Source organism: Callorhinus ursinus, unplaced genomic scaffold (genome assembly GCF_003265705.2).
Source record: "Callorhinus ursinus isolate GAN/ISIS: 27379988/994484 unplaced genomic scaffold, GSC_fseal_2.0 scaffold32, whole genome shotgun sequence".
In the NCBI taxonomy this organism is placed as follows: domain Eukaryota; kingdom Metazoa; phylum Chordata; class Mammalia; order Carnivora; family Otariidae; genus Callorhinus; species Callorhinus ursinus.
Window position 1 is genome coordinate 3,156,349 of NW_027397094.1, and position 14,751 is coordinate 3,171,099.

The 14,751-nt window shown below is 40.7% G+C and overlaps 1 protein-coding gene across 1 annotated transcript in view; it reads left to right on the forward strand.

Moving 5' to 3' along the window:
- PCDH15 (protocadherin related 15) overlaps positions 1-14,751 on the forward strand; it is a 1,645,434-nt gene that overhangs the window by 1,329,158 nt on the left and 301,525 nt on the right. The window contains exon 17 of the mRNA XM_073878941.1: positions 2,726-2,858. Within this exon, the coding sequence (XP_073735042.1) occupies positions 2,726-2,858 (133 nt within the window). The remainder of the gene's footprint in view (positions 1-2,725; positions 2,859-14,751) is intronic.

The window sequence follows — 14,751 nt, forward strand, 5'->3', positions numbered from 1 at the left end:
TCTTCGATCTCCTGTTGAGTTCGTAGGTGTTCAGAATGGTTTGATCCCTATTCAGCTGAATTCCTGAGACCAGACGAAATCTAGGTCTCCTACTCCTCCGCCGTCTTGCTCCGCCTCTCCAGTAAAAAAGACATCTTGTCTTTTTCCTAAAACTTTATAAGATCTTTATATATTTAGGAGTTCATTCCCTAATCTCTATCCTTAGTTCCTGAAATAATGGTCCTCAAATAAGTTATTTATTTATTTTTTAATCTTTGGGTATTTTTATTGAGTTTCACTACTCCTGCTTGCCTCTTGTGGTATGTATTCATGTTCTTTCCTAGGCTACTAACTTAAAAAGAAGGTGAGCCTACATGTTTTTTTTTGCCAAGAGCTCCTGGGCCAGTGGTCTTCTAAATCAAGTGTGTGAGGATATTGTATATCCATAGAAAATGTAGAGTCTTCTGGCCCACACCAGATGATTCTAATCTAATATGTCTCAACACGGACACTACCACAAACCCACTTTGGGGAGGCGACCAGGGTATCATGCCCTTAAGTATTTAGCCTAGAAAAGGGAAGGGATGCAATTAAAATGCTTAAAATATTATAAGGGAAATTAATAAAGTATATGCAAGGTATTTACCCCATTCCATGGAATAGAATAAGACTCCTTATTTTGAGCAATTATTATTAATAATGGATAAATATGTTTTTATATGTGCATACATATACATTTGTATACACAACCTACATACACGTGCACACACGCACATTTATATGTAATCTTATTTAACCCTTCTGCTAAACTGAGATGTTAGTATTACTCTCATTTTTTTAGATGGCAGTGGTCAAACTGAAATAATTTGCCCAGAATGTGGTACACATCCACATTCTAACTCAGGAATGTGTGGTTACAAATCCTGTGCTCAACAACATCCCTCAGCCAGGGTTATTACCAATATGGTGGAGGGCAGATATTATAGGACTTCTTATCCACAATGTGCTGGCTGGAAAAAGGAACAGACTTATAAAATGTGCAAATGACTTGATGAATAACAGATGCTCAAAGAAGCCAGGGTCGTGAGGGTGGTATCAGGGAGAGTATGTATCCCGGGGATGCTGTTGGAGCCAGGTCACCCCCTGGAAAGATAATAGGGCTACTTTAAAATGAGAAGTGGGTCTCTGTAATGCACATTAAATTTGGTAACTTGTGGATATTTTCCTTCCCACCATGTTTTCCTTTGCATCTAGCCCTAACATTAATACCTGTAAGTTTATAAGTAACATTTCATCAATCATTTTAACCTACTGTAAACATCTTACTCTTAGGGGCACGTGGGTGGCTCAGTCTATTAAGCGTCTGCCTTCCGCTCAGGTCATGATCCCAGGATTCCGGGATCGAGTCCCGCATGGGGCTCCTTGCTCAGCAGGGAGCCTGCTTCTCCCTCTGCTGCTCCCCCTGCTTGTGCTCTCTCTCTCTCTCTCTCTCTTTATCTCTCTGACAAATAAATAAATAAAATCTTTAAAAAAATCTTACTCTTAAATTCTCAATTGTAAATATACATATATATGTATGTTGAAAAGAAAACAATTAGAATTTGATTCATTTTATTGACAGATTTTAACAATAAAGTGATAAATCCAGAGGTCAGAATAAATACAGATACTTTTATTATAAATTATAAAAGCTGATTATAAAAAAGATTTTAATTTAAAATGAGATCATTTTGGAACAATATTGTGATAAATGTTAAGTGTGAATTTTTTAAGTCACTGCAACTTTTTAGAGGTGCTTATATTCTATAGGTCCTCATCTATTGAGGGTATGTCCAGGAACAGTTTGGACTTAGGCATAAGAAACATAAGAAACCTGAAACAAATTTTCAGTGCCTATGATCTGTATTTCTCTGCAAAGCTTTTTAAAACATAGACTCTTTTAGCATAATAATCTCAGAAAAACATTATTGGTGACCATGTATTTTAATTGAAGCAATTAATAAAAAGAACTTTGGTTTTAGACAGAGAGAGCAACAGTGATGAGTGGGTAAGCTGCTGAGGAGGGGCAGAAGGAGAGAGTCTTAAGCTGGTCCACGTTCAGCGTGGAGCCTGACACAGGGCTTGATGTCACAGTCCTGAGATCATCACCTGAGATGACATCAAGAGTTGGATGCTTAACTGACTGAGCCACCCAGGTGCCCCAACTAATTTACACAGCGATTGCTTTATGAGCCTGACTCTTGACATGCATTCACATGAAGCCATTGATGTCAGCAAGAAAACTAATAAAACATAGCCCGGATTTTGTGTGTTATTTTAATCAATACCTCCTCTGCTGGTTTAGTAGGAGGAGAGCCCCAAGGACAGCTCATATTACCAGATATTTATAGAATACGTTTTGCTATTAGAAAGACATTAAAAAGTAAAGTCAGGAGTCAAGACTCCTGTTAATTTATTAGCTTTATTTGTACAGCTGTTTGGTTTTAATTCACACTATTAATCTAAGCAGGAAAAAACTGGTACCCTGAGGCATTTTCTTTCTTTTTACTGAGATAATTGCATAGAAACATGATATTTCAGTGGTAGCTTTTATATTGCCACCCTTTCATTCTGAATTATTTTATTGTTTCTCTAAAAAATCAAAATGTCCTCTCCTATAAGCCCAACAGCAGACCACGGACTGCGGTCTGTCATTAAAGGTGATGTGGATTTTCCCCCACCTTGTTTCTGTTCTCTTTCCCCGCAGGTACTCCATCTGCACGGTGTACATCGAAGTGCTTCCTCCAAATAATCAAAGCCCTCCCCGCTTCCCACAGTTGATGTACAGCCTCGAAATCAGTGAAGCCATGAGGATTGGTGCTGTTTTATTAAATCTACAGGTATCCTTCTTGGGAGATACATAAAGCTCTGTGGAGACAACCTTGAAGGCTGATGGGTCTGTATTTGTGCGTGGGTGAGGGGGTAGAATTCACATGGCGTTTGCACGCTAGTACAGGGAAATTTTATCTGGAAAGGAAAACGGGGCTCATGTGGATGGAAGGTTTCCTCGGCTAATCTATTCTATTGATTGCCACCACTGAAGGACTGACGTTACCTGGCAGGGATTAGCTGCAATCATTATAAGACAGAATGAAAAAAACATGCAGTTGAATATTTTGTACTTTACACCCAAAGAGTCTGCAGCTGACTATTATTTTCTGTCTCAAATTCCTTTGCCCGGCAGGATTTAGTTTTGCTGCAGTGTGGTATAGAGAAAATAGCTTTGGGTTCGTGGACGGATGGTAGGCATTCTAATTCTGAGGCAGACAACTTCATTCTGTGGCCATGGGAAAATCTCATAATTGCTGGGCCTCGTTTATTCATTTAGGTGAAGGGAGGAGGGCTAGCTGATATTTGCATCTGCAGGTCCAGATTCATGGGCATATGAGTTACTTGCAGGATGATTTCTTGGTTTTCACTGTTTATATATTCCTGACTAAAACACATTTGGCCAGAAGTGGTTGTATCTTTCACTGACTCTACAAGTCGGGCTTCACATGGTGTTGATAATTGCCCCTTGCTGTAAGAATCATCACATGACACACCACTCTACCCGTGGGTGTCGAGAGGACAGGGAACCGACCTTCTCCTGGTGTCATTACACGGGAACGGCTGAGCTTGCTGACAAGAGTTCGGAAAGCTGGCCTCGAAGGGTAGGACAGATAGATGTGCATGTGTGCTTCAGGAAAATCCCAGCATCGATCTTCACCACCAAAGGAGGTGGCACAAGTCATAGTTACATCTTGCCCACCTCCCATTTGAATGCACACAGCCTCTCACCCAAAGCCTGATGAGGTAAAAGTGGAGATTGCAGCAAATGTTTGAACTGGAAAGGATGTGAAAGTAATGAGACACAGCAGCCTCATGATCCAGACGTGGGAAGTGAACCCCGTGGAAAGTAACTGGGGCCTAGATCAGTTGGTTACATTTTCATTATGTCCAAAACAGGGCTCATTCCCTTAGATCCCTCAGAGTACCCGGGGCTGCCGGAACTTTGTCTGGCATTACCAGATACTTCTCTGTGCCTCTGCTCTAGTATCTATTTGGTTGCTTTTCCCCAGGTAACTACAGAGACTTTGCTTCTGTGGTTCATTTAGTATTAAAATACGTGGGAAACAAAATTATGTGAAGGTAGTCATATTAGCAACAAGGAAATTTGGAGTATTTTAACAGATAAAATAAAAGAACCCCATAGTCTCTGAAAACCAAAGATGAAGACAAGTACATTTAATGGAATAATGAAAATCTTATATATATACATATAATCCACATATACACATATATGGATTTATTTGTGTAAACAAGAAGAAAAGCTAAACAAATCCTAGATTTGTGAGATTCAGGCTAAGAAATTGTACACGTTTATGTTTAAATATTCCTTTGGAATGTGCCTTTGTATGATTTCACTTTCTATGAGGTAACATAATCCTACTTATAAGATGGCCCTAGGTCTCATTTCAGTAAATCCCAGAAAGGTCCAGGAACCATATTATAGGAGAATAACTACCTGTGAGTTAAAGATGAAAAGGAGCTGGTCTTTTTCATATCTCAAATTTCTCTACTGTGAAAGCTGAGTGAATACGTGAAATGACATTTCTCTTCACCCTTCCTGCTTCTGGTAGGAGCAAAAGAGAGGGTACCAATTGCAGTGGCAGTCTCTATGGGAAAGAACAAGGGTGTCATCACCACGGCTTTTTTCCTAAGCCACTAGCCATTCCCTTTTGCTCCTGATCAACTGAGACTGAATTTAAACTAGTGACCTAAAAACTGAAAAGCTTCTACCAAATTACTCTCCCAGAGACTTCTAATAACAGAACGCCATCAGTGGTACCTGGGGCTCGTCCTCCTCTCTGTCACATGCCACACTGCCCACTGCTGACTCACTGCTCAATTTAGAAAGGCAGGATTTGTGGAGAAATATATTTTCCCAGGGAACAGCAGCCTGGTTTCAGCATGATCTGTTTTGACTGAGATCAAAGTGGTTTCTTCTCAGAAAACAATCCTTCTTTCTCCTCCTCCCCTTCCCCTTCTAAGTATTTTCCTTCTGTTCTGTCTCAAAACTGCTGGGGAGGCTGTGATTTTCCTCGGCTTATTAAGGCTGTCTCGACTGGCTCCTGCATCCGTGGCGTTCAGTGGGGGAGAATGTGAGCCAGGGCTCTGCTTTTCCAAACTTCCTGTGCTGAGCAGAGTTGGCATTAGGTGGCATTTTTTTTTTCTTCCAGAGTTGGCTAGATCCTTCTCCAAAGCATGATTGTGCACCACCCCCACTTACCAGTGAAACCTATTAGAGGCATGTGCCGCAACTGTGCACTGGGATCACGGGATCATGGGAGCCCCTGTACACAGATGGCCCCACTGTCCCATCATGTCCATCTTTAGTCTGAAATCAGCCATGGTGGGCACATTTATGCTACGGAAATTAGCATATGCAACAAATCAGTACCTTTCACTCCATCCACAGCTAGTTGTTAATCCTTACCAACACACCACCGGATGTGGAGCCAGTTTCTTCAAGGACTTAAGTAACTAGACTATGTTAGCTTCATCAGCCTCCTCTGTCTTTGTCCCTCTGAGATTTTGAAATCCCCTTGTACCATCACCATTACCCTGGTGCTCATATAAAAATAGTAATAGGTACTGTGTATGTGGCACTTAATGAGGCACATGCCTTTACAGATAGCTAGGATATATTCTGCACACACTCAGACTCAGAACTTCAGCAATTTGTGACTGAGAAGGGTTATATCTCACTCCCACTGTACATCCACCATGGATCAGTGCCCACTCCATCCTCCATCATTCACCCCACGTCAGAATGAAGGGGCAGCCTCTGTGCAGAGCAGTGTTGTTCTTCTGACAGAGTGAAAAGACAGGCACAATAAACCACAATTTGGATCTTAATGCTTTTTCCAGAAGTGACACCTGACCCTGCTGCCCACGGTTCATCCACCAAACCCAGGCACAGACTGATCCTGAGCTCTTCACCTCAGAGATGCATAATTCTCCTGTGGGAGACATGCACTAACTGCCTGGCTACTCTGATGTCAAGAGCTGTGGGTTCTTTGGTTCATCGCTTGCCTTCCACATTATTGCAGGCAACCATTTTGCTAAATGAGTTTTCCCTGCCAACCATGATTCCCATCCTGATAGCTTCCAGTATAACAGTTTCCTCACAGCTTCCAGTCTCTTGAAACCACTCTATTTATTTTCTGGGTGTTTATTAGGCTCACTCCACCCTTAACTGTCAAGTTGGGATCAGTTAGGATAGCTAGGTTTATGTTGCCAAATTCCACAGTCAGTGCCATCAACAGTGAACAGACACTGTGCTGTATTCAGTCTTCACTCCACAACCCAGCTGATGGAGTGGCCCCTCCCTAGAACAAGGGATCTCCTGAGGGCAATGTTTGCTGTGGGAAACACAGCAGAACAAAACAAAACCCAGTTCTTCATTGTTACCTACAAGTGAGACATGGAATAACTACCATATTTTTTTTTTCCATCAGCCAAAGCAATTCATATGGCTACTCCTGAGTTAATAGGTCAAGAATGTATAATCTTCATGTAGGCAAATGGCTCCTTAGGTTACATGGCAAAAGCTGATGTCAGTGGAACAGGGATATCTTACTTTCCCTAGAAAGGGACTGCCAATATTTTGAAAATATTAACTTCAAACATTAAAATATATAATTATGTATGCATCTCTTAACATTTATATAAATAAATAAATAAAAACTTCGGCACACATAATGTTTCCCCATTTGATTCTTATAAAAATTCAAAGCAATTGGAGCTATTATCATTGTAATTTTACAAATGGGGAAACTGAGCTACAAAAAACGAGAAACCTATTGCTCAACCAACATTCAGAAGTCTTCACCTGTTAATCAGCCTCCCTGCCCCCCACTGCAGAATGCTTCCTATTTCACTTTCTAGACCAAGAGAACATGTATATTCCCTTCACAAACAACTTACTGATAAGCTCTGACCTAATGTGTAGGTGGGTAGTATCTTTATTCTCTGGCAAAGGAGGAAATGGAAACTTAGAAACAGCCAGGTTTGGGAGCCAGAGTAGTTTCTTGGGTTTGTTTTTGTTTTAATTTTCTCCCCTTTGACTTCTAAATCAGGACCCTACTATATCATATTATTTTAGTTTCAGCTATAGAAAAACTATTAAATTTTCTTTTTTCTCTATGGGGTGGTGGGTGTTTTTTATATTACGTTAGTTTTGTGTTTTCCAAAGGTTAATTTTATGATGTTTGTGAGGGTAAAATATATGACAGGTTGAAGGGAAGATCCGATTTATTTCTATAGTCTCAGGAAGAAACAATTAAAGGAAATGTTGGCTCTTTTCCTCTCTCACATAGAGGTTATAGACAGAATATGGATTGTAACCTGAACAAAGCACAGTTAAGTAAAAAAATACTAAATTCTCAGATCCTACCTCAAAGAATTCCTGGTCATTAGTAGAATACTCTCCAAGAACCCAGGTAGGAGAGACCCCATATGGTTTTGGAGACCTTTACCAAAGAAATAGTGAGGATGAATGTCTTGGTCCTCTAGTGGTTGCTGGTCCAGTGTTTCTCTTAGTCCAAGACTGAGAGAAGAAAATCCAAGAGGAGGAAGGGGAGGTTGGCATCCAGTTCTTTAACAGAATGGCTGCTGGGATTTGAGTCTGTGCGACTGCCCTGGCGGGCGGACACTGGAACCAGGTGTCATAGTGGAGTGGGCAGTTGGCAAGACGGCGTGGACTGCTGCCCACATTCTAGGTAAGATGATCCTGCCGGGAGCCATAGAGCTCAGAGTGAGGGCTCCTAAGTGTCAATAAAAATGAAGGGAATGAACTGCAGCACGTGGAAAAGAAAGACATGCGTGCACACCAAGATGTAGAACAAAGGGCCACCGGCTGAGCATTACACACAAATGTGCCTCAAGCACCACCAGTCCCTAGGATGGTGGCTTGGGATCCAGCCCTGTAACAGTGGAGTTAGCTGGTGCCAATTCCTCCCACACTGGTCCTCATGCAACCTCAACACAGTCAGTCCCTTTCAGAAGCATGTTTTTCCCCTGTAGCCTCTCTATCGCAGCGTCAGGGGGAAATGAGAGGAAGAAAGATGAATACGAGTGAGAAAATCACACACTCAAAGTCTCTAGAAACAAAATTGGCTTTAAAGTAAAAAGGAGGGGTGCCTGGGTGGCTCAGTCGTTAAGCTTCTCCCTTCGGCTCAGGTCATGGTCCCAGGGTCCTGGCATCGAGCCCCGCATCGGGCTCCCTGCTCCGCGGGAAGCCTGCTTCTCCCTCTCCCACTCCCCCTGCTGTATTCCCTCTCTCTCTGTGTGTCTCTCTTTGTCAAATAAATAAATAAAATATCTTTTTAAAATTAAATAAATAAAGTAAAAAGGAAGGTGTCCTATTAGGAAGAGTTAGATAGTTTTACTAAATGACAGTTGTAGACTTTTAGACCAAGACATGGCTGGAGGAGTCAGCCGTACGACGGAAGGGGGAGTGAGTGACACAGCAGCTTGAGAGCAGCCTGGAAGAAATGAAGCCATTTCATTTCTTCTCCAGGAGATTCCCTATCCAAACTGGGCACAGGATAATGCAGAGCTGAACTTTTGTACTTACAACCAAAACGCACAGGAAGGAGAAATTTCAGAGATTGCGTGGAGGTGCAGATCTGTATTGTAAATCATGCATCTCTGGCCCTACCCCTACTTCATTCCCACACTTCTCTGCTTGATGCCTTGAGCAAAGTGGAAAAGGGCATGATTCTCAAGGCTTTGACTTTGTAAACTGACTCATTCATGATGGAGCACTTAGTTTCTTGCACACTTCTACAAAGTATCTAGTCATCTGCTGTAAGTTCATGCCCAACTGTAAAGAGCAAATCCTAATTATAACAAGTTGGGGATCAAATGACCCACCCACCTGTGGCTGGGGAGGTCATCCCAAAGGGAAGCTCAAGTACACTTTACAAACTGGTTAAGACATGTGCATGGGGATAGAGTAAAATTCTTCCCCTCCTTGCACACACTATGATCCTTGAAGAGTGAAGAATTGGGACCAGGAAGAAATAAGTGAAATGGCAACAAAAAATAAACAAAGAATAATATGCAGACACCCGATATAGCCCACAAAACCTAAAATTTTTACTGACTTTTTACAGAAGAAAAAAACAATTTTTGCTAGCCTCTGCATATACTGTGAGTAGTCATTCAAAAACAGACCAACAAACCAAAAAAAACCCAAAAAACCCTCACACACATAATAGTGCCCATCCATTATATTGAAATAAGTTTCAAGGTGCCGCTGAAAGAGATAAGATATAATACATACAGTTCTAAGACCTAGCATTTTAGTTTCGTATAGTAAGTTGAATTGAGGATATTAAATTTAATTATTTAAACTGCGTCAGAATAATATGTTATCTGACCTGGGTCTCAGGTGAGTTAGCTGAAAGCAGAAGCAACATTAGTTCACAAGGGATGGTATGTGTATATAAATATTCAGGTCAGTATTTGTGTATCATAAATACTACATGAATAAAATAATGGAGACTAACGTACCCTTCGGTGTAGAACAGAAAGCGGAATTATAAGAGCTTGGGAAACAGGAGAGATTATTGTCTTTGGGTTAGGGAAGCCCAGATAAAATGGATAGCATGTAAATTGCGTAGCTCAGTGCCCAGAAATAGAAAAAAGAAAATACTTACTAATGGTAGTTACTTTTATTCCTGTTCATTACCATTCTTATTTTTCTGTTAACTCATCCTAAGATTTGGGTTTTAAATGTGAGCGAGAAGGTAGCAGGCATTTGGAAGGATGAGTAGGAAAGTGGACTGTCGAAGAATACAGGGGAATGGATGCATTGCAAAGAATATATTCACCCGTGTTATGATTTTACTAGTTCTTCCTTTGAGAAGAAATGATCACTTGCAATTTAGAGTACAGAGTGACACTTTGGCAGCCCAAGAGGTAGGTGGTCAAGAGATGAATATTAATAATAATATCAACATCTAATTTGAATTGCTGCTGTTAGACAGGGACTGCTCTAAGCTTTTGAAAGCTTCCTTGTCTTTTTTTTTTTAATTTTATTTATTGTTATGTTAATCACCATATATTACATCATTAGTTTTTGGTGCAGTGTTCCATGATTCATTGTTTGTTCATAACACCCAGTGCTCCATGTAGAACGTGCCCTCCTCAATACCCATCACCATGATAACCCATCCCCCTCCCCCCTCCCCTCTAGAACCCTCAGTTTGTTTTTCAGAGTCCATCATCTCTCATGGTTCGTCTCCCCCTCTGACATACTCCCCTTTTCTTCCTCTCCTGTTATCTTCCTCTTTTTCTTTTTTCTTAAAATATGTTGCGTTATTTGTTTCAGAAGTACAGAACTGTGATTCAACAGTCTTGCACAATTCACAGCGCTCACTGTAGCACATACCCTCCCCAATGTCTATCACCCAGCCACCCCATCCCTCCCACCCCCAACCACTCCAGTAACACTCAGTTTGTTTCCTGAGATTAAGAATTCTTCATATCAGTGAGGTCATGTGATACATGTCTTTCTCTGATTGACTTATTTCACTCAGCATAACACCCTCCACTTCCATCCACGTCGTTGCAAATGGCAAGATCTCATTCCTTTTGATGGCTACATAATATTCCATTGTGTATATATACCACTTCTTCTTTATCCATTCATCTGTCGATGGGCATCTTGGCTCTTTCCACAGTTTGGCTATTGTGGACATTGCTGCTATAAACAATGGGGTACACGTACCCCTTCGGGTCCCTACATTTGTATCTTTGGGGTAAATACACAGTAGTGCAATTGCTGGATCGAACGGTAGCTCTAATTTCAACTGTTTGAGGAACCTCCATACTGTTTTCCAGAGTGGTTGCACCAGCTTGCATTCCCACCAACAGTGTAGGAGGGTTCCCCTTTCTCCACATCCCCGCCAACATCTGTTGTTCCCTGGCTTGTTAATTTTAGCCATTCTGACGGGTGTGAGGTGGTATCTCATTGAGGTTTTGATTTGGAATTCCCTGATGCCGAGCGATGTGGAGCACTTTTTCATGTGCCTGTTGGCCATTTGGATGTCTTCTTTGGAGAAATGTCTGTTCATGTCTTCTGCCCATTTCTTGATTGGATTATTTGTTCTTTGGGTGTTGAGTTTGATAAGTTCTTTATAGATTTTGGATACTAGCCCTTTATCTGATATGTCATTTGCAAATGACATATCAAATTTCTCCCATTCTGTCGGTTGTCTTTTGGTTTTGTGGACTGTTTCTTTTGCTGTGCAAAAGCTTTTTATCTTGATGAAATCCCAATAGTTCATTTTTGCCCTGGGTTCCCGTGCCTTTGGCGATGTTTCTAGGAAGAAGTTGCTGCGGCTAAGGTCGAAAAGGTTGCTACCTGTGTTCTCCTTTAGGATTTGGATGGACTCCTGTCTCACGTTTAGGTCTTTCAACCATTTGGAGTCTATTCTTGTGTGTGGTGTAAGGAAATGGTCCAGTTTCATTCTTCTGCATGTGGCTGTCCAATTTTCCCAACACCATTTGTTGAAGAGACTGTCTTTTTGCCATTGGACATTCTTTCCTGCTTTGTCAAAAATAAGTTGACCATAGAGTTGAGGGTCCATTTCTGGGCTCTCGATTCTGTTCCATTGACCTATGTGTCTGTTTTTGTGCCAGTACCATACTGTCTTGATGATGACAGCTTTGTAATAGAGCTGGAAGTCCGGAATTGTGATGCCGCCAGCTTTGCTTTTCTTTTTCAGTATTCCTCTGGCTATTCTGGGTCTCTTCTGGTTCCATACAAATTTTAAGATTATTTGTTCCATTTCTTTGAAAAAAGTGGATGGTATTTTGATGGGGATTGCATTGAATGTGTAGATTGCTCTAGGTAGCATTGACATCTTCACAATGTTGATTCTCCCAATCCATGAGCATGGAACGTTTTTCCATTTCTTTGTGTCTTCTTCAATTTCTTTCATGAGTATTTTATAGTTTTCTGAGTACAGATCCTTTGCCTCTTTGGTTAGATTTATTCCTAGGTATCTAATGGTTTTGGGTGCAACTGTAAATGGGATCGACTGCTTGATTTGTCTCTCTTCTGTCTTGTTGTTGGTGTATAGGAATGCCACTGATTTCTGTGCATTGATTTTATATCCTGCTACTTTACTGAATTCCTGTATGAGTTCTAGCAGTTTTGGGGTGGAGTCTTTTGGGTTTTCCACATACAGTATCATATCATCTGCAAAGAGTGAGAGTTTGACTTCCTCTTTGCCGATTTGGATGCCTTTGATTTCTTTTTGTTGTCTGATTGCTGTGGCTAGGACTTCTAATACTATGTTGAATAGCAGTGGTGAGAGTGGACATCCCTGCCGCGTTCCTGACCTTAGGAGAAAAGCTCTCAGTCTTTCCCCATTGAGAATGATATTCGCTGTAGGTTTTTCATAGATGGCTTTTATGATATTGAGGTAGGTACCCTCTATCCCTATACTCTGAAGAGTTTTGATCAAGAAAGGATGTTGTACTTTGTCAAATGCTTTTTCTGCATCTATTGAGAGGATCATATGATTCTTGCTCTTTCTTTTGTTAATGTATTGTATCACGTTGATTGATTTGCGGATGTTGAACCAGCCTTGCAGCCCAGGAATAAATCCCACTTGGTCATGGTGAATGATTCTTTTAATGTACTGTTGGATCCTATTGGCTAGTATTTTGGTGAGAATTTTTGCATCCACGTTCATCAAGGATATTGGTCTGTAATTCTCTTTTTTGATGGGGTCTTTGTCTGGTTTTGGGATCAAGGTAATGCTGGCCTCATAAAATGATTTTGGATGTTTCCCTTCCATTTCTATTTTTTGGAACAGTTTCAGGAGAATAGGTATTAATTCTTCTTGAAATGTCTGATAGAATTCCCCTGGGAAGCCGTCTGGCCCTGGGCTTTTGTTTCTTGGGAGATTTTTGATGACTGTTTCCATTTCCTTAGTGGTTATAGGTCTGTTCAGGTTTTCTTTTCTTCCTGGTTCAATTTTGGTAGTTGATACATCTCTAGGAATGCACCCATTTCTTCCAGGTTATCTAATTTGCTGGCATACAGTTGCTCATAATATGTTCTTATAATTGTTTGTATTTCTTTGGTGTTGGTTGTGATCTCTCCTCTTTCATTCATGATTTTGTTGATTTGGGTCATTTCTCTTTTCTTTTTGATCAGTCTGGCCAGGGGTTTATCAATCTTGTTAATTCTTTCAAAGAACCAGCTCCTAGTTTCGTAGAACTGTTCTACTGTTCTTTTGGTTTCTAGTTCATTGATTTCTGCTCTGATCTTTATGATTTCTCTTCTCCTGCTGGGTTTAGGCTTTATTTGCTATTCTTTCTCCAGCTCCTTTAGGTGTAGGGTTAGGTTGTGTATTTGAGACCTTTCTTGTTTCTTCAGAAAGGCTTGTATTGCTATATACTTTCCTCTCAGGACTGCCTTTGCTGTATCCCAAAGATTTTGAACAGTTGTGTTTTCATTTTCATTGGTTGCCATGAATTTTTTTAATTCTTCTTTAATTTCTTGGTTGACCCATTCATTCTTTAGTAGGATGCTCTTTAGCCTCCATGTATTTGAGTTCTTTCCGACTTTCCTCTTGTGATTGAATTCTAGTTTCAAAGCATTGTGGTCTGCAAATATGCAGGGAATGATCCCAATCTTTTGCTACCGGTTGAGACCTGATTTGTGACCTAGAATGTGATCAGTTCTGGAGAATGTTCCATGGGCACTAGAGAAGAATGTGTATTCTGTTGCTTTGGGATGGAATGTTCTGAATATGTCTGTGAAGTCCATTTGGTCCAGTGTGTCATTTAAAGTCTTTATTTCCTTGTTGATCTTTTGCTTAGATGATCTGTCCATTTCAGTCAGGGGGGTGTTAAAGTCCCCCACTATTATTGTATTGTTGTCCATCTGTTTCTTTGCTTTTGTTATTAATTGCCTTATATAATTGGCTGCTCCTATGTTCGGGGCATAGATATTTACAATTGTTAGATCTTCTTGTTGGATAGACCCTTTAAGTAGGATATAGTGTCCTTCCTCATCTCTTATTACAGTCTTTGTTTAAAATCTAATTTGTCTGATACAAGGATTGCCACCTCAGCTTTCTTTTGGTGTCCATTAGCATGGTAAATGGTTTTCCACCCCCTCACTTTCAATCTGGGGGTGTCTTTGCGTCTAAAATGAGTCTCTTGCAGACAGCATATGGATGGGTCTTGTTTTTTAATCCAATCTGATAGCCTGTGTCTTTTGATTGGGGCATTGAGCCCATTTACATTCAGGGTAACTATTGAAAGTATGAATTTAGTGCCATTGTATTACCTGTAAGGTGACTGTTAACTGTCTGTTGTCTGTGTTCGTTTCTGCTCTTTGCTGCTTTTAGGTTCTCTCTTTGCTTAGAGGACCCCTCTAAATATTTCTTGGAGGGCTGGTTTCGTGTTTGCAAATTCCTTTAGTTTTTGTTTGTTCTGGAAGCTTTTTATCTCTCCTTCTATTTTCAATGATAGCCTAGCTGGATATAGTATTCTTGACTGCATATTTTTCTCGTTTAGTGCTCTGAAGATATCTTGCCAGTCCTTTCTGGCCTGCCAGGTCTCTGTGGATAGGTCTGTTGCCAATCTAATGTTTCTACCATTGTAGGTTACATATCTCTTCTCCCGAGCTGCTTTCAGGATTTTCTCTTTGTCTCT